The sequence below is a fragment of the Sinocyclocheilus rhinocerous genome, unplaced genomic scaffold (genome assembly GCF_001515625.1).
Source record: "Sinocyclocheilus rhinocerous isolate Xijiao unplaced genomic scaffold, SAMN03320098_v1.1 scaffold3403, whole genome shotgun sequence".
Classification (NCBI taxonomy): Eukaryota; Metazoa; Chordata; class Actinopteri; order Cypriniformes; family Cyprinidae; genus Sinocyclocheilus; species Sinocyclocheilus rhinocerous.
The window spans coordinates 111,885-138,440 of record NW_015647944.1 but is presented as its reverse complement, the minus strand read 5'-3'; the positions used below and the strand labels follow the sequence as shown (position 1 = coordinate 138,440).

General features: G+C 35.9%; 1 protein-coding gene across 1 annotated transcript in view; it reads right to left on the bottom strand.

Annotated features, from left to right (window-relative positions):
* LOC107709387 (potassium/sodium hyperpolarization-activated cyclic nucleotide-gated channel 4-like) overlaps positions 1-26,556 on the bottom strand; it is an 85,576-nt gene that overhangs the window by 31,495 nt on the left and 27,525 nt on the right. The window contains exons 2-8 of the mRNA XM_016513839.1: positions 21,899-22,322; positions 10,673-10,777; positions 7,151-7,227; positions 6,854-6,989; positions 5,512-5,579; positions 5,242-5,309; positions 4,948-4,998 (exon numbers count right to left, since the gene is read on the bottom strand). Of these exons, the coding sequence (XP_016369325.1) occupies positions 4,948-4,998; positions 5,242-5,309; positions 5,512-5,579; positions 6,854-6,989; positions 7,151-7,227; positions 10,673-10,777; positions 21,899-22,322 (929 nt within the window). The remainder of the gene's footprint in view (positions 1-4,947; positions 4,999-5,241; positions 5,310-5,511; positions 5,580-6,853; positions 6,990-7,150; positions 7,228-10,672; positions 10,778-21,898; positions 22,323-26,556) is intronic.

Below are 26,556 nucleotides of genomic sequence, written 5' to 3'. Positions count from 1 at the left end.
ATATATACATATATAATAAAAAAACATTTTATTTGTTTACCTGCATGTCACATGACCATTAACCAACATCAGAGGACCACGAACATGCAAATATTTTGTTCACTTATTGAAATATTAATTTAAACATTTTAGGTCAAATGGGTTCGGCTAGCAAAATAAAAATTTGGGAATTCCTGCTTTAAGAGAAAGTATTTTAGCACACAATGCAGACTTTAAAATCCACCAGAAATATAGCATACTGTGCCTTCACCTTTGTCATACTACTTTCAACATACTACGATTAAGGACAATATAATCCTAATCTCACACACTATATAATACAGACAGTATGTGAATGGGCCCATGCATGGCTCACATGTGCCGGTCGTTCTCTCTGTCAGCAGGTAGATAAGAAAAAGAGCATGAATATAACTGTCCAGGAAACTCACGTCTTCCCATAATCCTCTGCCAAGCACAAGTGAGAGGGTTTTGCAGGCTTCGGTTCAGCACGTGTCCCATGAGCCCTCGACAGGACGAGGAATAAGTGTGTGTGTGTGTGTGTGTGTGTGTGTGTGAAATGATTCCCACAGTTGATCTCAAAAGTCTTTAATTAACAGCACAGCTGCAGGCGGGAATCACACGGCCAAAGATCTCATATCACACCAATCACAGTTTAACCACTAAAAAAATGTCTTCTTCCTTAATCTTTGCATTTGGAGACTGTAAAGTTTCTTAAATGGTTAAATGAACGTTGAAAATAAGAGTTTGGAAGGACCAGTGGTGGACGAATCACAAATCAAGTACTTGAGTAAAAGTACAGATACTCTAATAAAATATTACTCCAGTAAAAGTATTTTCACTTTTACTCGAGTAAAAGTACAAAAGTATTTGATTTATAATCTACTTAATTATTACAAGTAAAAAATGCTGATCGATGAATGTTTATTTTGTAATTTTAACTTGTATACTTTTATAACTTGAATCAGTGAGTTGTTCACTGGAGACTTGCTCTGAGCGGATCATTTGAATCAGTGAATTGTTCACTGGAGACTCGCTCTGAGCGGATCATTTGAATCAGTGAGTTGTTCACTGGAGACTTGCTCTGAGCGGATCATTTGAATCAGTGAATTGTTCACTGGAGACTCGCTCTGACCGGATCATTTGAATCAGCGAGTTGTTCACTGGAGACTCACTCTGACCGGATCATCTGAATCAGTGAATTGTTCACTGGAGACTCACTCTGACCGGATCATTTGAATCAGCGAGTTGTTCACTGGAGACTCACTCTGACCGGATCATTTGAATCAGTGAATTGTTCACTGAAGACTCGCTCTGTCCGGATAACTTGAATCAGCGAGTTGTTGACTCGAGCTGCAATCCGATCAGTCCAATTCACGAATGAATCGTTCAGTGCTATTTGTGAACTGATTTAACAGGTTCATTGAAAAGAATCAGCTTTTGAATCGGACACCGCTATCACGTCTTGGAGTGGGTAAGGATTTGTCCTGTTCAAAATAACGAGGAACGACATGTTTTTGAGAAAGGTAGTGGAGTAAAAAGTACAATATTTTTACAATATTGCTTTGGAATGTAGTGAAGTAAAGATACTTGAAAAATGTACTTAAGTACATAAAGGAGTAAAACTACTTTGTTACTGTCCACCACATGGGAATGAGAGGTATATTTTCATTTTTGTGAACTAGTGCTTTAATTTTCACTCTCTCAGTGTTGCTCTTGTTGAACTGAGCCTGTGAAACTGATCGGCACATAATCCCAAATCACAATCCTACAGTATCTATTTCTCTCTCTCTCTCTCTCTCTCTCTCTCTCTCTCTCTCTCTCTCTTCCTTTATGAAGCTAATATTAGCCAGCGCTGACAGACATGAGTGCAGTACAATACAACCCTCCATTCATGGCAGATTATAGCTGGCCATTCTCATGATAATTTCATCCACCGTCTGTGCGAGCTGCAAATATTTGCCTCTTTCAATTATTTTACACAGAACAGCGCCTGTGCAAGGTGTTTCTGGTGAGATCTGGAGTTTTTAAGAGGTTTGTAAATATATTCATAATTTCAACAAATCCAATGTATCTAAGTGAGCCTAATTAAATCTGACCTAATCTGGAACAGAGAGCAGTGACAGGGCTGTCTGCCATCCAGCTGCAAGCGTGTGTGGTCATGCATGATTACAGCGGCACGGTCCTATCAGGCAGTCGTTTTGCTGACGTTTTCTTTTGTTTACATGTTTGGTTGGGCTGTACGGAACTTTTTAAGCATGTCTACTCGAGGATGATAAATACAAACAGAGCTCAAGACTGTGTGGCCTGGACTTTCACTGATTCGGATCTCTGCTTCCAGAGTTTCAGCTGCGCTCCAATCTAAACATGCAGAAGGAGACGCTGGTAGCTGCCGAACCTCACTGCCAGCACAAAGACAGCCTGTTCCTGTCACACTGAGATGAGGTGATAATTTTAGGGCCTGGTGAAAGAATACTGATAGCTAGGGCATAACAAGCGTCGCATTAGAAATGTGATCCAGCGCCAATGCCACGCCGAGAAAACAACTTAAACTTTACGCTCTCAGATATGTTTCTCTGCTTGCTGTGTTTAGTGATCCATTGCGAAGACAGAGTTGTTTGTAAAATCAGTCCCACAGGATGATAAGCTGGCATAGAAAATGACATGTCATAAAGGTTATTCCTGCATTCTGTGTAAGAACCAACATAAAGAACCATTTCAGCCAAAATAAGTTCTTAAAGTGCATGGGTCAATGACAAATAATCATGTCTGAGATTATGAAAACAAGATTTTACAAATCTAAAATTCTAAAGGTGTATCTATCAAGTAAAAAGTAATCAAATATTTTCCATACACCTTAAATACATTTGAACGCACTTTTTTAAATTGCCTTAAAACCTTTTAAGGTTAGCTTCTACTTGAATATGCATAACAAAATAAAACCCATATTCATTTATAATTTGTGTGTGTGTGTGTGTGTGATTTCCTCCATGTGAATCCATCTCAAACCAAACGTCACATGGCTGTTCTCATGCATGTGAGGTTTCCCTAAGGCTGCGTTTCGTCTTTCCTGGACAAGAACTGGTTTGAAGAGGAACCCGCTGGCTACTGTCTGATAGAATAACAGCAGAAGTACTACAGCCAGGTGTGTGTGTGTGCGTGTCGTTCTGTCTCTATCACACACACACACACACACACACACACACACAGTCTTTCCTGTCTATCTGTCTTCCGACAGCTCAGGGAAATGTTCTGAGAGCACATTAGTCAAGCTAACGAACGGACACACGACCTCCCTCACCTCCATATTAATCTGTGTTTACCGTGCTAAAGTCTCCTCTACAGGATGCCTGGCTGCAGGGTCTGGCACACAATGAATCGTGAGTTGCGTTGCCATAGGAGCAGGTTGCTATGGGACGTTCGGCGCATTAACAGATCACGTTTGACCCGCAGCTCAGAGGTCGCGTCCACCGGGAGACCAAATGGCTGGTTAACCCACTTGGCAGTTCTGAATCTCCAAAAACAGGCCAGCAGACCAGACCAGACGAAACGAGACAGAGGGGAGGATGTTCCAGGACAGAGCGCTCCGCAGACTCATTATTAGGATGAATGAGTTTGCGAAATTCTTCTAAACCAGATGACAGAATTAAATGGGAACGATCACTAATTCTCTAAACAGTTGCACCACTTTTGCATGAGTCTGCATAAGGCAGAGACGGTTAACGTACATATATAAAAAAGTTAACTAATTATGCTATATTCACTAACCACCAGCAATTCAGTTCAACTAGAAAATACACTACCGTTTTTGTTTCTGAAAGAAGTCTCTTCTGCTCACCAAGTCTGCATTTATTTGATCAAAAATACAGAAAAATGTGAAATATTATTATAATGTAAAATAGCTGTTTGCTATGTGAATATCTGTTAAACTGTAAGTTATTTCTGTGATGCGCAGCTGAATTTTCAGCATCATTACTCCAGTCTTCGGTGTCACATGATCTTCAGAAATCAGTATAATATGCTGATTTGCTGCTCAAGAAACATTTCTGATTATTATCAATGTTGAAAACAGTCGTGCTGCACAATATTTTTGTGGAAACTGTGATACATTTTATTTTTGAGGATTCACAGATGAATAGAAAGTTCAAAAGAACAGCATTTATTTGAAATAGAAATCTGTTGTAACATTATACATGTCTTTACTGTCACTTTTGATCAATTTAAAGCAGCCTTGATGAATAAAAGTATTAATTTCTTTCATAAAATGGATTTCAATGAAGTCAGTCATTTTAAAGCAAATGCAACTTATGCTGATTATAGATGTATAGATTAGTAAATACGTGTTTATTTCTTACTTAAAGAAACTGGGTTAAGATAAAAAAAGTTTTGTTTTTTTTAAATAAAAAATCAATGACTTTTTTTACTCCATTGCCAGATATTTTTCTTGTTTAAAGACAAAAATACTAAGTAAGAAAATCACTTTTTTTTGCATACTGCATACTTAGTATCTGAGTTCTAGTATTTTCTCTCACGATTTCAGTGTTGTATTTTAACACATTTATGTTCAATATCAATACCTTTAATTTATGTACTTGTATAATTCATGACTGCAAACTGATTAAATGCCAGTCACCTATATTGATCAAATTATTAATGACAAATTATCAATTTCTTTAATCTTTAACAGCACTAGCGCATCCCCTCGAACCCTCGGGCTATTCCTCACCACATCATCCCATGTAGCATAAATGTAAAACAAAGACATACTGGAGAGGCCATTAGACTAAAGTGTTCACAGATCTCTGTCTGTCCTCTGTGATTTAACATCATCTTCAAATCAAGAAATCTCACAATCTCCCTAAACGGTCTGAATAAGCTGTGCCGCGCCGCTCCTGCAGTAAATACATAAGCTGCAGGCATTAAAGATTCACAATGAAGTATCAGACAAACCGAACCAGTCATAAGCCAAATGCTCGATTCCCACCGCATGCTCAGACTCATCTAAGAACAGGATCAGGAGAGAGATTTTAAAGATGACATCTGTTTAACGTCTCAGACTGAACCGAGATAAAATATAGTGCAAACTGAGACTTTTACTGAAGTGTCCTGCTTCTCAGATGTTTCTCCTGAGAAAAAGACTCCATGTGCGTCTCCTCTGGAGTTTCAGATTGAGATCACAACAATGTACTGACTTCAAATGCATGATTTTAAAATAAATACAGCATGTTATGGTCTCTAAATCACCAGTCTCCTCTTCAGTATTACAGTATTTCTCATCATTCGCTCGTCTCTCTGTGTCTCCTATTTTTACCCTATATGACACAAAAACAATTTCCTGAAAAAGTCAAGAGGTTGATGTAATTCTCGCAGCTTTCTCTCTCTAAGAGCATCCCAGCTCCCTCTTTATGTGCTTTTAGTCTGCTTTTACTATTACTATTGCACATATTTCTTTAATGCACTCATTTTTTTTTTCTGCCGGATCATAAAACAGGTGAAAAAATCCCACAGACACACATTGAAGGAGGGACCCAGACCACATCTACAGACCAGAAGATCACAGAGACACAAGGATGCAAGGACTCCTGAACACCAGACAGGAAGAAAACACCTAGCAACCATTCACAACACCCTAGCAACCACTTAGCAACCCACTAACAACCACTCAGAACACTGCATCAACTGCACAGTAATTCCCTCACAACCACTCACAACATGGTAAGATAAAAACCACCACAAACACCATAGCTTGGGAAATTTTTCCTAAATTTCATTTTATTTTTTCCTAAATTCTGTGCTTTCCATTTTCGTTTTAATGGTTTAATTAAATTGTAATAGTCATCAAAAGTATGTCTAATTAATTTAATTAATCAAACGTAAAATATGAAATATGAAAATATAATAGTTTATCAAAATTGCAACAATAATAGTTCCCATAAAATATGTTTTTTTCTCTCAGAAATTCTTATTTTCAAAAACAGTGGTAATGAATTGAATGAATAAAATTTTGATTTTTTTAAAATTAAATTTAAATTAAATTTTTAATTTAATTTTAAATTATATTTAATTTGATTACATTTATAACATTTTATTAAATTGAATAAATCTTTAAAAATATATTTAAGTGAAATTTGAATCTTTTTTTTGGCAAACAAAGTGCTGCACAACAGAGGATTACTGTTTGGGGATTAATGGACGAAAGATTGTGTGAAATTGTAAAATAAATAAATATTGTAAAATCCTGTTTTATAATTAATACTTTGACAAGTACATTCTGCTGTCCAATTGTAATATATTTCTGTCATAATTTCTTCAAGTTAAACTGAACTTTTATTTTGGCGGGTTGTAGTGAAGACCTTTGAGTTCTGTGTATCTGACAATTGGTTTTATCGAAAGAAATGGTGAAATGTGAAACTGTGGTGCTCATTCACACAGAAACAAGCAAAACATGCAGACATCGTATAGCGGTCTTTTTGTGCTTTAATATTCACAGATACTAGTCAAGATTTAATTAAGTGTACAGCACTACTTTTGCTTTATTCATCCAAAATTTGCCAAAATCCGTGACATTTCACATTATCCAGTAAATGGTTTCTGCAATTCCATCCACATTTTCCACATCTTAGAAATCACAGGGCCCTACATAGAGTAGCAACTACACTCAGATCTTAGCAACCACCTAGAAATGCCTAGTAACCACCCTTAAAAACCTGCGACCACTCCATTTTCTTCTAGTTTCTAATGTTAATGCTGTATCTGTTGTATCTGTGACTCAGACGATCTGGGGCGTCTGTAAGACCCCTGCATCTTCCTTTTGATCTTCTCTTTCCCTCTTTATATCTTCTCCAACTCTACTTACTTTTTCCATCCCTCGTCTCTCAACAGATGGTGCACCATGTGGCGATCTGCCCATGTTGAGGTGGGCATCAGGGAAGGGACTGAGGTCTGCCCATGCAGCGGGCATGAGGGACTCGCCTGGCACACCGTACTGCCCGCTGACCACGAGTGAGGTGAGGTCAACCACTCATACAGGACTGGATAGAAAACTACAGACGTGCAACTACAAAAACAACTCCATTTTCTGAAGTCTGGAGCACAAACATGATGATGCACATCCTCAAGTTTAATACATGGGGTTGTTTCAAAAAGTGGATACATGCCATATCCGATACACAGCATGTGACTCATGGCCTTGAAGAGAGCGTAAGAATACTGCTGACCCCACGTGTCGTTCTGAAAGGAGAGAGAGACAGAACGAGAGACCATCACAAACAGTTTATGTCCTCCTGATAGATGAACTATACAATGTTTACATACTGATATACCTTAATATTCATGATATATTCACAATGACTTTGCTGGTGATATAAAAATAAACAACATTATAATATATTGTGATGATTATTCTTTTTTTTCCAATTGAAGAAAATTCTATTAGACTAATTTCAAAATGTTCCTCGTCTCAGACTCGTGAATAAGGGAGCTTTAATAGTGTCTTTCACAGGGTTATTATTGTTAACTAAACTGAAATTAAAAACCATAAAACAAAAACATTTGTAACTTGAAATAATTGTTAACTGAAATAAAATAAAACATAAAAAAACTTTTTTTTTTTCAGCCAAAGCAGCATTTCTGATATTCATTTAATTTAACTTGATGTACCAAAGAAAAAATTAAAATGAAATAAAAATTAATAAAAACTATGTAGACACATAAAAAACTACAAAAAAAACCACACACACACAAAAAATTACTAAAACTTTAACTAAAACGAAAATGAAAATATAAAATATAAAAATAAATACTGATTAAAAATATTAATAAATACAATAATAATCTCAATTATACAAAAATTACACCTATCGTACAAAAATGGCACTGCTAAGTTGATTTCTGTGAATAAGTTTAAATGTTTTAATGAATATATTCAATAATCTGATCCAATTTGTTCATAAAATGTTACAGAAATCTCTGTCCAAATAGTTTTATATTAAAATGTTTTATGAATGTAATTTTATTAACTAAATGTACATATTGTTATTTATTACTTAGAATTGTTACATTCATGCAAATAAATGAAAATAATTCAATATCAATATTCATTGTGTTTATAAAATGAAAAACAGTGTGCCTTGATTATTTTTAACTAGACCTTTACTATGTCTTGCTTTAAACATTTTGAATGCATAAATAGATCAAATATCATCAAAAGGTTGAAAAATATTAAAGGTATAATCTTTTCAGCTGCACAAACCTACATGTATGTATGAAACAAAAAGTTCAAACGCTTTCAATGGCTGCATGAATATGAATCCAGTTTGACTCCTGAGAGTTTGTGGTGGGAGAAAACACAGTGACATAGAATGAAAATACGAATAAATGAGGCTGAAAAAGAGAAATCCGAGCTGGAGAAAACTGGGTCAGCTATTTAGAAAGATGTGAAATTTCTGCGTATCTCTAAAATAGTGAATAAATTGCCCTTGTCCTGTGGATGTGTGCGCGAGTCCGTGAGGAATCAATATTGGCTCCATCTGAGGTGACATGTCCAGATTGCTTTCAGACTCATTTCTGTAGGGGCTCAATCCTGAGAGAGCGACAGCTTATTACAGCTCTCCAAAAACAGGGAAAAGATAATACTGTTTCATAATGGCAGCCCTGTTAATGGAATAGCTGGATCTAACAACCTGAATGAGCTGCAGGCATCAAAAGTGAATCTGAAAAGATACAGATACAGAAAAGGTAGCGTGGCCCTATTTGACTTTAATGCATGCGTATGTATTTAAAATATTGAGAGGAATGCATTAGTGCATTAAAGGAATAGTTCACCCAAAAATGAAAATTTGCTGAAACTGTCCTCACCATCAGACTATCTGAGATTAGGATGAGTTTGTTTCTTCGTCAGATTTGGAGAAATGTAGCATTGCATCACTTGCTCTGCAGTGAATGGGTGCCGTCAGCAACATTCAACATACAGCAACAGCAACATCATAATGCTGGATTTGTTTCAGCTTTTCTCTTCAGAAGACATTAACTGATGGACTGGAGTGGTGAGGATTACTTGTGGATTATTGTGATGTTTTTATCAGCTGTTTGGACTCTCATTCTGACAGCACCCATTCACTGCAGAGCAAGTGATGCAATGCTACATTTCTCCAAATCTGACGAAGAAACAAACTCATCCTAATCTCGGATGACCTGAGGGTGAGCACATTTTCAAATAATATTCATTTTGGGTGAACTATTCCTTTAACTGACGTTATCAAATACAACTGTAAAATTGTAGAAATGTATTAGTAAATGTTGAAATTAACATTAATAAATGCTGTAGAAGAATTGCTCATTGTTAGTTCATATTAAGAAATGAAAACAAAGGTGCAATTAAGCAAAGTTATTATTTTTGGCTGAATGTTAATTTTAGACCCTGGTGACATGAAAGAATTTAAATACTAAACAGAGCAAATCTAAGCACGCTTTTTTACGATAGCCTCACAGTTTGCATTGCCCCGCGATGCGTCTGTTGTCTGCGCAGCTCCCTGCTGACTGATAACATGCTTGTTTGAATTTGATCTCTGGCTTTATGTTATTGTAGGACCGGGGCAATCACAGACCACCAATTACTCCTCAGGGAAGCTGGCGAGTCGCCGCAGGCCCCATCGATAAACTACAGCAATACATGGCAGATCCTGAGAGGAGTTTTGCCATTCTCGCTCTCGTCGGGCTGATTCAGGGTCACGGATCGGGTCTCTGGCATTCAGCTAAGGAAACTAAATCTCATGGGTGTCAGGAACAAGACTGTCCTCTCTCTCTGGACGCTGGAGACTCGGTGGCCGCCTGTCCCCTTGACTAAAACAGAAGGAAATTAAAGGGGACCTATTATGCCCCTTTTTACAAGATGTAAAATAAGCCTCAGGTGTCCCCAGAATGTGTCTGTGAAGTTTCAGCTCAAAATACGATACGATAATGATGAAAATGCCTGTTTTGAGTGTAAGCAGAAAAACGCTGTTTTTGTGCATGCATCTTTAAATGCAAATGAGCTGCTGTTCCCCGCCCACTTTTCCAGAATCGGGCGGAGCCTTTACAGCTCGTGCCTCAGATACTCTGCCAAAACAAAACATCTGTTTGGGTTTGATTATCATGTTTTTCGCTTTCACGCTACATTGCAGTTCTTCGTCATCATGAAAACGTGTGTATTGCGTGGTCTGCCTAATTGAATTAAAAAATGAGCAACCATAATCAAGTTTAAACTAAGTGTCATGTTAGCAGTTTGCATTGTATGCAGGAGCACATATTAAGCATATTAGCAGCAGCATTTAGCATCTGTGTTTATACAGCTGGAGCAAAACGCAGTTTAGAGCATATGTGATCGCTCTGAGGACACGCCGATAGTAACGGACATGAAACAGGTTAAATGAATAAGCATTCTTGTGTATGCATTTCAACGGGGGTTCGCCATATACATCGGCGATTATCCCAATGTTCACGTTTGTTATTTCTAAGGTCGATGTTTTCGTTGTGATGAGTGTCGTTGATTTCAGCTGAAAGAACATCTATATTCTGCTTTTATTTCAGTTCATTCAGGTCAGTCCACCCAGGGGTTTTTGTGCACTGTAACTTGACAATTTTTATCTGCACGAGAGAGTAAAATGGCATGCATCGACTAACTTTGTCCGTCTGGCACCAGGAACTGCAGGCAGCCGTCCCAGTGACAGAGCAACAGCATCATTCCAATCAAGTTGACGATTCGCACCATTGCGCTGGCCAGGTCATAGGTCATATGAAAAATCTGAACAGGGACAGAAGCAGAGACAGGACATGTTGGACACAAGCCGTCACACTCAGGTCAATCTGAACATCACTGACATTTGAAACAGGGCTGACTACCTTACAATGCCACACACATGAAACGGGGAAATGCCACTTTAAAAGGTTGCAATCACTTAGACATGCATTTTTCATGAATTGAACCGAAATGAATTGTATGATGCACACATAAATAAAACAAAAATACAGATACAAGAATTTAAATAATCAATGCAGTATCATGAGAAAAATAATTGCGACAATATATATGATTTTATCCATACAGTCCTAATTTGAAATGGCTGCATTTTAAATCAATCAGTGGGAACTAAATTAACATTTTGCACTAGTAAAAACAGAGAACAAGAACTTTAAAATCAATTTAACTGATATGTAAGACTGATAAGACTGTACAAGTTCAACATTTGTTTATACATTATTAAAATCAAAAGTTGTATCTGTTAACATTAGTTAATGTACTGTGAACTAACATTAACATTTTTATTAAAGGGGTCATATGATGCGATTTCATTTTTTCCTTTCTCTTTAGAGTGTTTTTATATCCCCTTCTCCTGATGGCTCTCAGGTGGCTCCTGTTCACAGACTGGAATCTTTAGCGCGGGCCATCCACTGCAAATACACAGATGACTTTCCTGCCAGTGAACACTGAGATCAATAACACTGTAACAAAAAACTCTTACTAGGATTCAGGAATTATTTTTGCAGCTCAATGTCTATTACAGTATACATAAATTAAATTACAGATACAGATGTATAATTCAGCAATGAACTTTTGGGAAAAAATCATTTTAATTTTACTACTGTAAAGTAATCTTGCAGTAGATGAAAAGCACTAGAAAAGTTCAAATACCAAAGAATTGTATATGAACTTGGTATGCACCGCGATACTGTACAGTAAAAAATACAATTAAAAAAGTAAATTTAGCATCCTCTGCACATTCTTGTGTCTTTGTTTTGAAAACTGAATTAATGGTTTGGGGAAAAAGTGGCAACTAAAATCAGTGAGGCCTATATGTTAACAATCGAGAAAAGTGCAACACGACTAGATTTTTACCTAACTCTGCTTAGTTTCCGTGATCGGCATCTTACATATCCGGACGGGATTAGATTTCTCAGAGGACTTCTGAGTTAGCCGGGAAGCAGTAATTATCTGATTCACGAACAAATGTAAAAACAATTAGTTAGTGAACTGGGCCTAGTGAAACTAGCACATGAAACACTGCTTACATTTATATTTTATTCTGTGATAATTCTAGGGTGGCAGGTGGGGTGGCACAGCTTTTTCTTAGGGTGGCACCCCGGTAGATCTGCCCCTGCCTGTGTGTGTGTGTGTGTGTGTGAGTGTGTGAGTGTGTGTGTGTGTGTGTGTGTGTGAGTGTGTGAGTGAGTGTGTGTGTGTGTGTGTGTGAGTGAGTGTGTGAGTGAGTGTGTGAGAGTGTGTGTGAGTGTGTGAGTGTGTGTGTGTGTGTGTGTGTGTGAGTGTGTGTGTGTGTGTGTGTGTGTGTGTGTGAGTATGTGTGTGTGTGTGTGTCAGAGAAATGGCTTCTTTCTGAATCACTAACAAATTAAATAATTGAAAACAGGTCAGAACAAGTCTGGGTTCCTTCCTTCCTGCCATGAGTTACAGAGAGAGAGAGAGAGAGAGCGCTGAAGAAAGGCTGAAGGAGCGAGTGAGCGATTGGCTAATCCAAGTATCCTCTCGAGAAGCCGCCGGTCAGTTGGATGTTAATGAAATCTACTTAATGTGAGCGAAGCCACGGCACGTGCTGTTAACTGCACCAGTGCTTATTAAAAACCACTTTAAAACACAGCTTTCAAAAGTTTATGTGAGAGGAATATGCTCACATGATGCTATTGTTACTGAGCGATGAAAAAAAGCCATATAAAACAGTCTCTCTCTCTGTCTCACTGTCTGTCTATGTCTCTCATCCACAGTCAGAAGGTGATTATTGTTCGTATGTTTGTCTTTAATAACTCTTTCCTCTGTCAGGACAGAGTAATGACAAACAGAGCATTACGTCGCTCTGGCTCTGGCTCTTTCTGAGGGAAACCGCATGAGCTCGGATTAAATAATTGGCTCTCTGTAACATTAACTAGCTGTAAAAGCATCTGAATTAATCATGCAGCGTTGTGTAGAAGTCACCCTCATTACGACTGTCTGCCTTCACTGCTGCATCATCACAGAGAGACAGACAGACAGCGAGAAGACGCTAGAGCTAAAAACAGAAAGACATCTCAGATAAAAGTGATAATGCAAACTAATGGATTATATGAATATGCCTTTAAATGCCAGCAGTTTCATTCAGCTTTGGGGTCAATGACAAACAAGGACGACCGAGATTTGATGAACCGTGGTTCCTAGTGCTTAGCTGTATTAATGTTACATTTAAAACTTAAAAACAAAAAAATAATAACAACAAAAACATGTTTAGGTTAAAAATATTATATTAATATCAATGTGGTTATTAATATTAACAATATTACGACTACTTTTTAAGTTTTAATACTACAACTAAGACATTATTATTATTGTTATTATTATTATTATTGACGATGATGATGATAATTTATTACTATTATTATTATTATTAGCATTAAAACTTAAATAATAAACAATAACATAATATTAATAATATTAATAATAATATAATAATAAAGTATTATTATTGTAATTTTTATGATGTTATTTTTTGTTTTTACATTTCAATACGACTACTACTAATAGTAATACATAATTATTATTATTATTATTATTATTCATCATCAGTAATAATAATAATAATTTATTATTATTATTAGCAGTAGTAGTAGTACTAGTATTAAAACTTAAAGTAGTAGTAGTAGTATTGTTAATATTAATATTAACATTGAAATAATAATAATAATATGCTAAATTATTATTATTATTATTATTATTATCTGTCCAAATATTATGAATATTGATATTCATGATTATTATAATATTATAATTTTATTTTTAATAATTTATATTTATTTTTTATTTTATTTTAAAATATCATGATTTTGGGGGGTTTATCACGTGTTTGTGTTTTTATTTTTATTTTTTTTGTCAAAAAAATAATAGATCCATTCATGTCACTGACTTTGTCTTCCTGAAACTCCAGTATTTCTCATGGATTGCATGAATGCATTAAAACATCAAATTATGGCACCATTAATCCTGATGTTGCTGATGGACCTATAGTGAAGATCTGAAGCATCCAATAGATTTAGTGTCTTCAAGTTTTACAATTACATTAAAATTTCATCTGCAGTTTTATTACCCATAAAAGACTTCGTAATGTCACTCAAAGCTGCGGATAAAACCAACAGACAACAACAGACAAGGGTTTTGAACACAGCCGAAGGACTGTTTGCGTTCTCTCCTGTCTTTCTATGCACTTGGTGAAATGGAAACAGACTGCAGTGCAATTGAAATGAGAAGTGCTCTGGGTAGATTGTGGAAATCCTCTCTAATATGGGCTTATTATAAAGTCATTATTGTGAATTAGGGGAATGAAGACTAATGTTCGACCGTCTCTCTCTCGCTCTCTCTCACACAGAGTGATGGACGCTCGCCGCTCTGACTCTAATTGACACGAGATGAGATGAGAGAGAGAGAGACAGAGAAACAAACAGAAAATCTCAAACCGAGCAGATTGGACCAAAACCTGCTGGTTTCTGCACATGAATGATGGGAAAATTAACCAATGAATGAGTGAAGAATGAAAGAAAATCACAATTAATCTAAAGATCTAGAAGAGAAAACTCTGAGAAAGACATTTTAGAGAACACGGAGTTAAAAGCATCAAAGCTTCCCACAAATGCATGCTGCAATTCACTATTACACGGAACAAAATGAATGTACATTCTGCATGGTTTTGTAAGCTCATCTTACATTACACAAACGCACACACACATACACCCCATGACCGCTATAATTTAATGCACAAATAAATGCACAGCCATTTGCATTTGTAGTCTGAATCGAAAATATATATGAACGCGCTGTTGCATCTTTATTTAACTTTTAAGGATTATTTTATAAGCCGTTTGATGGGTTGCATCAAGGAGTAAAGACAGGTCCATGCATCCAGTCAAAGTTACATGCAATCTGAGCCTTAATAAAAAATAATAATAACGATATTCATCCATTGGCAGCTATGTCACTAAAAACACTTGGGTATGTTTAGAATAGCACATCAACTACTATTTAAAATATAAAATAAATTTAACAAACACATTCAAATGAATTATATAAATAAATAAATATAAATATAAATATAAATAAAATAAAACATAAAATCCATCCATCAAAATTAATTAAAATAAAAAAAATTAATTAAAAGAAATAAATAATAATAATAAATAAATAATTAAAATGTTTGTTTAGAATGGCACATAACCTAGTATTTGAAAAAAATAAATACATTAAAATTAATTAGAATAAATAAAATAATTAAAATCTTTGTTTAAAATACCACATCACCTACTATTTAAAAAATAACAATGAAATAAATAAAACAAACAACTTAAAATTAATTAAAATAAATACATTAATTAATGAAATTATGAAAATAAATACATTTTTTAAATAAAATAAATAAATTAAAATGTTTATTTTTAGAACGGCCCATTACTATTTTAAAAAATGGAAAGTCTCTAAACAATATTACAGTTACTCACACACAGTGTTCACTGTATACTGCACATGTAATTGTTCATCCGCATATTAATTCTGCACATTGTGTATAGCATACAAACTGAATCCTGGAGGAAATTAATGAGTAGTATTGCAGCACGACTAGACGATGAGGGTGTTTAATTCTTTATTTACATGGTTTTAGAGCCCGCCTGCTGTGTGCATATTTATATTAGGGCTGCCACTAACGACAATTTTTATTTTGATTAATTGATTTCATAGTGCCCTATAATTATAATAAATTTTTTTGTGGTAATAAAAATAGATGTAAGTGAACAATAGCCTTTAAAATGACTTAAAATACATATTTAATAGCAATGCTGTGCGATCTAATACTTGTTTAATATTGACCAAGTACCATTTAATTCATATGTCCACTTAATCTTTAATATTTGGCCATTTCTTTAGGACAGAAATGCTATAGCCACTGTAATTTAATGAATATGTGGACATCAAGACGTGTAAACTCAGAGTGAGGGTTTGAGCCTTTATTTTGAAACCGCGATGTATTGTCCTGTGTTTGCGTGGATTTATAAATGATTTACGTTACAAATCTGATGAAATGGCGCACGTTGCGTTCCCAGATGAACGTTATAATAAACCCAAACTCACAACAACATGCAGAGATGGAGTTTGAGACGCTCCACACATGTACATGATAACAGTTCCCGTGGAACTACTGCGAACGGAGCCGCTGTCTTAACCTACACACATGTAAATAATTAAAGCGCATATACTGTATTAGAACTGCATCGCATATAATTATTTAATTAAATCGTAGCGTTTGTGAATTCACAATTATGCTTAATAATGATTTTTAAATGGGTTTAATGTATCATGCAGCCTTGGGAAACAGACTAATAATGTGTTTTATACATTCTCGTCCGTGAAATGCGCCACTTCCGGTATTTTTACCGGTTAGTCGACGCGAGCAAAATGAAGTCGAGGATTTTAAAAAATCGAATAGTCAAATAAAATTGACGAATCGCGACAGCCCTAATTTATATTACACATTCACATTTACACAATCGCCGTTTATGTTGCCAAATCGTCTTACATCCCTTAATACGCTGATAAACCCAGTTTCTACCTCCTGCAGACTTTACCTCAGTCTGCCGTGCGACTCCAAACCAGCCTAGATTGAGTATATTTGTGATTTTAAAGAACCTCAGGGAGCTCTGTGCTATACTGAACATTACGCTCTTCATCCAGAACATCCAATCAGAGCGACACCAGCCATAAATCAGAACAATCCCAGATGCCGATATTAATAGAGACGGACTCCCTGCCTTCGCTCAATAAACAAACACAGATGGCCCCGGCCACCGAAGCTCCACGAAGCCTTCGAAACGATCCCTCAAACAAACTCTCAGCGCTCAGAGCCGTTCGGTTCACGCAGGGAGAGCGCTTAAGCTTCGTCGTTAGCATAATACGGGCTGAGAGGAGCTGCTTCAGCTCTTGAAAACATCCACTCAATTAAAACTCTCAGCGATGGCCCCAAAACGCCTCTGGATGCTGAAAGCGGGGTTTGTTCGGATGGAGGTGTCAGCGAGAGCATCTGCTGATCGCAGGAGTCACTCATTAAGCCTTCATCTGAGTTTGATTTAATAACATGCTGACTTAACTGGACTCAACTCCTCGAGGAAGGTGGAGACGTTACGATCAGCGTCTTACAAACTTTTGATAAATAGATGTATTTGATTGTGAGATTATCAGCATCAAAGACTTAGCTTTGCTTTGCGTCAATTAAAAAAATTTAAAGCATCTTAGTCAATGCATAAAATTCAAATATCATTAGCAAATTTTGTGCACACTAGTTGAAACAGAATGGTTTAGGAGTCTGGGAAAACATCTCGGCACGGTTACTACCAGTCTGCTGTCAATATTACTACTGTATATATATATATATATATATATACTGTATAAATAATAAAAAATACAGTAAAATTATTTACAATAAAATAAATAAAAATAAATAATAATTATTATAAATAATAACAAAACAAACAAACAAACAAACAAATAAATAAATAAATACATGTTTTGATTAACTGATTACCATGCAATTAAACACATGTAATGATAAATAATATAAATAATGAATATAAAGAGCAAATGTGATGTATGCAAAATTACTGAAATAAAAAAAAAAATCTGAATATTTAAAAAATCATTAGATTTTTGATAAGATCCTGTGTCTGACATATGCAGAAACAAGTTATTAGCTGAATTATATTGTTCCTTTTATAAATGTATGTAATTACATAAGTTTGGGGACTGTTAGATTTTTTAATGGTTTTTGAAAGAAGTCTCTTCTGCTCATCGAGGCTGCATTTATTTGATCATAAATACAGTAACAATTGTGAAATATTATTACAATTTAAAATAGCTGTTTTCTATGTGAATATCTGTTGAAATGTAATTTATTTCTGTGATGCGCAGCTGTATTTTCAGCATCATTACTCCAGTCTTCAGTGTCACATGATCTTCAGAAATCATAATAATATGCTGATTTGCTGCTCAAGAAACATTTCTTATTATTATCAATGTTGAAAACAGTCGTGCTGCACAATATTTTTGTGGAAACTGTGTTACATTTTATTTTTCAGGATTCACAGATGAATAGAAAGTTCAAAAGAACAGCATTTATTTACGACACATTAAACTCATGTAAGATCAGGGACAGTTCCTTTTAAAATGACTCTTTGATGCAACAGCCTTTCATTTCCGCCTCATTGAGGTTCGCTCACTTCCTGTCACATATTACACCGCTTCCTGTCACGTTACACCGCTTCCTGTCACATGTTACACCGCTTCCTGTCACGTTACACCGCTTCCTGTCACATGTTACAGCACTTCCGGTCACATGTTACACCGCTTCCTGTCACATATTACACCGCTTCCTGTCACGTTACACTGCTTCCTGTCACGTTACACTGCTTCCTGTCACATATTACACCGCTTCCTGTCACATGTTACACCGCTTCCTGTCACATATTACAACACTTCCTGTCACATGTTACACCACTTCCTGTCACATGTCACACCACTTCCTGTCACCGCTTCCTGTCACGTTACACCACTTCCTGTCACATGTGACACCGCTTCCTGTCACATGTTACACCACTTCCTGTCACGTTACACAGCTTCCTGTCACGTTACACCGCTTCCTGTCACGTTACACCACTTCCTGTCACATGTGACACCGCTTCCTGTCACATGTTACACCACTTCCTGTCACGTTACACAGCTTCCTGTCACGTTACACCGCTTCCTGTCACGTTACACCACTTCCACCCCGCTTCCTGTCACGTTACACAGCTTCCTGTCACGTTACACCGCTTCCTGTCACGTTACACCACTTCCTGTCACATGTTACACCACTTCCTGTCACGTTACAACACTTCCTGTCACGTTACACCACTTCCTGTCACATGTTACACCGCTCATCATCTCATCTCATCTGTTCCTGCTCGTCAGTCAGCCGCTAACTAGTTCTCCAGCTCAGTTAGTTCCTGCTGTGTTCCTCTGACTGCACTGTCCTCCATCACGAAGCTTTTCATGTCTAAAATTCAGTTGAAATCAAGGAAAAATAATAAAGTCATGTTTTCATTCATTTAAAATGCCACACCAGGACGTCTGTGAACACTTTTATAAGGAAACTTCAAACAAGCAGCATTGTGAAAACTGCAATCATATTTAGGCAAATTACTTGAGACAACCGCAATAATTGTGCCGTTTCAATTTCAATCACATTATGCCAAAGAAAGAATATAAAAAAGCATTGTTATCAAGTCAACAAAGATACTTTGTTGAAAGAAATGAAGGTTTGTGGGTTTAATCAGACTGCATTATATTATATTATATTATATTATATTAATTATTTATATAAATATTAATTTTCACAGCATTAAAGTAAATCACATATTATATACAATTCTAAATAAAAAAATATGATATTTATATATGATTCATTTAATATATAAATATAAATATATATTACATACATGTACATATAAATATACACAGTACACAAACATATATTAAGTAAACGCAAACATTTATTTTGGAAGCAATTAATCAATTTAACAGCCCTAGCTGTACATGAACAAAACAGAATTAAATCATTAATCACTAATATATATATATATATATAAAACATTATTATAAAATACACAAAGATAGTCAAAGGTCTTCCTTCAAACAAAATGAAGGTTTCTGGGTTATATATTATATTATTATATTATAATTTTTACAGCATTAAACTAAATTAAATTAAATCACATGGGCCTATTTTAATATAATTTTTATTATTATTTTATATTACATACAATTTTAAGTAAAAAAAATAATGTATTAGGCATAGACTGTACGTGACATAAACAAAACAGAATTAAATCATTAATCACTAATTATTTGTACAATTAATCTGCAGCACAAAATCATGATTGTGACAGGCCTAATTATAATATTATTATTATTATATGAAATTATTATTATTATTATAGGAGGAGTATATCACTGATGTACTGCTCTGCAAACATCAGCTTAACAAATGCTGCTCTGAAAACGAGTCTTTCCCTCATATCTTGTGTTTCTGACACGTTTTGTGGCTGTTCACCCGTTCACTACTGATGCTGAGAGACGAACGCTTCTAATCATCGCTTTAATCACCATCCAAACCCATCCTCAAGAGCAAATTACAGCCTAATGTTAGCACTCTACTTTGACACAATCAGCTTGTAACACTCCAAAGAGAAAGGAAAACTTGAAATCGCATAATATGACCCCTTTAATTGATACGTGTAAGACTCAACACAAGCTCCCAGACTGGCTGGAAATGAGAGTCACGAAGCATATGCTGCTTCCAGCCTGGGATTTCTGCAGAGAACTAAATGGATTCAGCGTCGCCTTCTAAAAGCACAAATGAGATCGCTTCTGTATCTCAACCACTTCTGCAGGACAGCAATCAGATCAAATGGACAGCAAGTCTCACAAATGTTTTCAAACTATACTCATATTTGCCGGCTACAGTCAAACATCAGAGATCTCAATATGAAGAGAACCTCCACTCATTTTAGGAGAAACACCAAAGATTGAATCTCAAATGACACATACATTAAGAACTACAATAAAGGAATAGTTCACCCAAAATACAAAAAGTCATCATAGTCATATTATGTGTAAAAAAAAATTTGTGTGTACATTAGATTATAGAAGTGTTAAAAGAAATGCACATTAATAAAAATAATAATAATAATAATATTAATTATTATTATTAGTATTATTATTACATTTTGTGGCAGTGTTGTCTGGCGTTTTTGAAGGTCAGAAGTGTTTGAGTCCTAATTAAATGATTTTGTATATTATTTTTGTATTTATTAAAATAACTGTACAATGATAATAATAATAATAATAATAATAATAATAATAATAATGATAATAACAATAATAATAGTTTTTTTTAATTACATATATCATAATAATTATAATTACTATTATTAATCATTTTTGTGGTGGTGTTGTCTGGCATTTTTGAAGGTCAGAATTTTTTTGAATTATTAAAAGAAATGTACATTATTATTATTATTATTAATAATTTTTGTTCTGGTGTTGTCTGGCATTTTTGAAGGTCAGAAGTGTTTGAGTACTAATTAAATTATTGTGTATAATATATTTTTAGATTTATTAAAAGAAATGCACATTAATAATAATAATAATAATAATAATAATAATAAGTATTTTATTTTATTATTATTATTTTATTTAATAATTTTATAATAATACTTTATAAATTATTTTTTTAATTATTTTTTATAAATTTTTGTGGCGGTGTTATCAGGCATTTTTGAAGGTCTGAAGTGTTTGAGTCCTAATGAAATTATTGTGTATATAATTTTTTAGAATTATTAAAAGAAATGTAGATTATTATATTATATTATAAATTTTCATGGCAGTGTTGTCTGGCGTTTTTGAAGGTCAGAAGTGTTTGAGTCCTAATTTAATTATTGTGAAAAAGCAGAGTTTGAGCATCTCAAATGTCCAGGAAAATAGCTACTTACAGTACTTACAGTACAACAGCAGCGTATACAGGAATACTCTAATGCTCGTACGCATATAAACATCACATTAGGAATATAGCTGCAATACATTTTTCATGATGCATTTGATGTGCCAAGGGTGAGTAAATAATGACAGAAACAGAACTATTGCTTTAAGTGACACATAACTGACAACTCATCGAATCTCTTGCACTATGAAACAGCAATAATATTGTCCTCTGGGCAGAGATGTGAAAATCCCCTGGTTCACATTATCATCACACACCAGCAGTTATGAGCACTGAATGCAGTTAAAATCAATAAAAACACGTCCTCTCACCTCCTCCCATTGATGAATGTAGCGTATGAGCCGCGAGAGCCGCAGCAGTCGCAGCAGACTGAGGATCTTCGTGAAGCGTACGATCCGCAGAGCACGCGCCGTCTTGTAGAAATCCGAATCGATGCGCGTCTCCACAATGAGGAAGATGTAGTCCACGGGGATGGAGGAGATGAAGTCCACCACGAACCACGAGCGCAGATATTTGATCTTGATCTGCTGAGGGTCCAGAATGATCTCCGCGTTGTCCTCCTTTACGATCCCAGTGCGGAAGTTCAGCACCAGGTCCAAGAGGAAGAAAGTGTCGGAAACCACGTTGAAGACGATCCATGGCGGCGTGTGCTCGTCCTTGAAGAAGGTGATGCCCACGGGAATGATGATGAGATTTCCCACCATCAGGAGGAGCATGGTGAGATCCCAGTAAAACCTGGAGGAGAATTACAGCCAGAAGTCAGACTCGGTATCTTTAAAAACCGTCAAATTTAGTGCCAAATAAAAAGTGTTAATGTCTGTTCCACCAACGCCAGGGTGTTGTGGGTGTTTTCTTCACCCAAAAATAAATATTTGCTGAAAATGTGCTCATTCTACATTTTCAGCAAATTTTCATTTTTGGGTGAACTATTCCTTTAACCAACACCAGGGCTCCAGACTAATATTTGAGAGCATTGCAGGAGAGAAACCAGTGCCACTAAGTTCTACAGATGGTGGCGCCAGGAGCAGATGTGTAAAATTACTATTGTTTTGCATTAATAAGTGCAGTTACTAATAATATTACACGTTTATTTCTTGGTAAAGCACTGAGTTGGGAAGCACACAAAATGTACACAGTAACGTGTAAAATCAATTTTTTTTATAGAAAATGAATATATTCTACTCTTATTAAATGTATCACTATTCTTCTATAGTATTATACTGAACTGAACGACAACCTCAGTGATTATGATAGGAACGCACTTTGTGTGATTCAGTCGCAAATTGAAGAAAAGTTAGTTTTTCAAGGCACTTTGTGACACAAAAAAGTGCAAAACTCTGACAAAATTAGATTTCTTGATGATTTGATATTTTAATAGTGATTTTATAATTTCAACATATAAAGCAAAAAGTAGAAATGAATGACTAAAAGCCAATAAGTGCTCCTCTGCTGCCATCTACTGGTTATATTGGTGATTTGATGTATTTTTTAAATTTTACATAAGTGTTTGTTTACCACAAAGTATATTTTGGTCATCCCGTTAAAAATAACATTCAAATTGGATCATTTTTAGAACTTTAAAGTGCTGGAAATAGTTTTGTGGAATGCTTGAAAGTCACTGAAAAGTGCTTGAATTTCTCTCTCAAAGGGTTGTACAAACCCTGAAATGAATAATGTAAGAACATCCGACTATTTCTGCAACAACACTATAGCTATAGTTAGCGTTACTACTTCTGGTTTTGTGCGTCAGCGCTGTTTGATCGGTTTATAACAGAGAATTCTGCGCAGAGTTTGACTGCTTCTCGCTAGATCTCGCAGCCAGTGTTGCCAGATTGGGCGGTTTTGAATTTGAATGTGCGGGTGGACAAAATTTGGGCTGGTTTGGGGTCAGTTTGGAGGTTTTCAAACATCTAAATTGTATAGGCTAATGGGTTAACAAACAAACCCAAGTGTGCATGTAACACACAGCCACTGCAGATTCGGCTGATGCTGATGTTGATGTCGCCTGCCGCACTTTTAGCCGCTGCCAATCACTAGGGATCAGCAGTCACATCACAATGCCATGGTAAGAAGTGGGAGAGTGACTCGACTCTCAAAACGTGAATTATACCTGTGGAGGGAGAGGACACGAAAGCTCTAATATTTTAACTCTGAAATCAGAGCACAATTGAATAATTTAATCAGAATCGAAACTGAATATGGGACTTATTCCATGCAGTCCTGCATCAGGGCATCTTTTAAACTGTCCAGATTGGAATATCCTTGAAAGCTGCTGGACTTGATTAGTTTTGACTGTGCAAAGTTCTGTCTTATGTTCTACAATATGTACTTCACAAAATACGTTCTGTCTGACGTTAGAGTGTGACACAAAGGTTACTGTTGTTGTTAATTTTTTACTGTCGGATTATCATACAGTATGTGTCAATGAATGGCACAGTTTTGACTGTCATGGTGTGAAATACCTGCTAACCACATTGCTTTTTCACTTATATTGGGCACTTTTTGCATTTAAATTGGATTATTCTGATTGTTGACATTAAAAATGATGCATGTGTTTTTTCGAAGGGTATCAGTTAATTTCTTGATTGCAGTATCTGCCTGCATGTTTTAGTCATATTTGGTAATTCTCTATAATGTATTTGCCCTGATTTGATCAGTTTACCTGGGAAATTGATCTATATTTATGTTATTTTATCGTCATTATTTTGTTTTAAGGAGTTAAAATGGGTCCTTATCAACCTTGATTGATATGGCAATATTCTATCACATTTTGGCAGTTAAAGTTTTGGGCGTTGTTTTTTTCTTTTTTTGGATTGGGCAGGTTTTGGTGAGCTTTTGGGCTGAAAATCGTCCATCCAATCTGGCAACACTGCTAAACCTGTTCTGAGCTCGGACCAGTTTGCTTGCGCTCAATTATGGGTCCGCAGCTCAAACTTTTGTTTCGTTTGCTGTTTGATTCTTTTTTTGGATTGGGCAGGTTTTGGTGAGCTTTTGGGCTGAAAATCGTCCATCCAATCTGGCAACACTGCTAAACCTGTTCTGAGCTCGGACCAGTTTGCTTGCGCTCAATTATGGGTCCGCAGCTCAAACTTTTGTTTCGTTTGCTGTTTTTCATATGCAGCAGAAATGGTAGCACTTATGAGTTGGACAACGCAGTGGTCGCACCGCTCACAAAATTTAGTTGCACTGGCAGAAAAAAATGGTCGCAGTCACACCACTAAAAACCTTCAATCAACCAATGGTGTTTTTGACTTCAAACTAGCTCAAAGGCGCATATTTGAAGTGTTTCATAACTAAACTATCAGCAGAAATGTTCACACTGCAGTTTTTTTCTGGACATAAAGTACATAAGCATGTGGTCATTTAATTACAAACATGCATCAAAGCGTATACTGTACGTCTGAAATAAAGCACTGTGGGAAAAAAAGCCTAGATCAGATCAGCTGGCATATCTGGTGACCAGTTAAGAATATTTCATTTCTTGTTACCAGTATACAGTATGCTTTGGATGCTTTCATGCTGGTTTAGCGTTGCTCAATCTGGTTTACGTGCCACAACACTATCTTGACCTGGTTAGTTTTCACTCTGTATATTTGTCTTGTTTTCTAGCACAAATATCTAAACATTCTTAAATCAAGATACATTTATTTGAAATGCACAACGGAAGATAAGAAGACAAGAAGTCTGAAAATTAGGTTTATGCTTAAAACAAGAATAAATATTTGCCAGTGGGGTCAGAAAAATCAAATGAACTCAAAGGGAAAACAAGTTTATGTTTCTGATCCCACTGGCAGATATTTGCTTCACTTCACTTCATTTTAATAAATTACTCATAAAACATGACTTCTAATCTTACGTAATTTTGCATTTTAAATAAATGTATCTTGATTTAAGAATGTTTAGATATTTGTACTAGAAAACGACAAAAATACAAGCACTTTTGCAGTGTTACAGACCAGAATTGCCCATCCAAAATCAGTAAAAGACATTCTTAGAAGCAGATTCAAAAAGTGCATCGTTCATGCTGATATACAAAATCAGCAGCACATAAATTCATATCCAGATATTTCATGAGCTCGCATAAATCACATAAAACTGCACATCATCACAATGCATAATTATTCAGAATGCAAATGCACGCACGCACCTTTGTGACTAAGGAAATTCATTTCGGCAATAAATTCAAATTCTGTTCGCTGAGGATTCAGCTTATGAATCGTAAGCAGGATGCACTTGAGATTTCAGCCATGAATTATGTTCAGAAAGTCATGACACTGAATTCCTCTCCGATCTCCACGGTAAACACTGGAGTTTAATGCATGCAGCGCGACATCTCCCACCTTCAGGAGTGTGTTTAGTTATATATTGCACTCTTGGTCCAGTTGGTAATTGAATCTAGATTGGCTCTGTTGTTGGGTGATATATCCTCGCGGGCTCTATAGATTGCATAGAGAGAGAAGGTCAGTGTTGTGAACGGCTCATCCGGTTCTGGTTGATTTACCAACCCAAGTTTAGGAAGCCCATAAAAATCCATTGTCGGTGTGAAAGCCAATTTAAAGCAGGCCGGGCAAAGTAAACAAAAGCGGTTCGATTTGCTGGTATTTGAAGAGATTTTCCACTGAATTCAAACAGCCGTCGTTCATTATTGTTTATTTATTGTTTCTTTTAACAGGAACATTCAGCTATTTGTGGACGAATCACGGCATCTTGAATAAACACTAATTATAGTGGAAATTACACACACACACACACACACACACAACTGTCTGTGATGCCTGAGCTGTGATGTGGATGGAATACAACACACACACACTCACTCACTCACTCACACACACACACACACACACACACACACACACACACACACTCACACACTCACCTACTCACACATACACAACTGTCTGTGATGCCTGAGCTGTGATGTGGATGGAATACAACACACACACACTCACTCACTCACTCACTCACA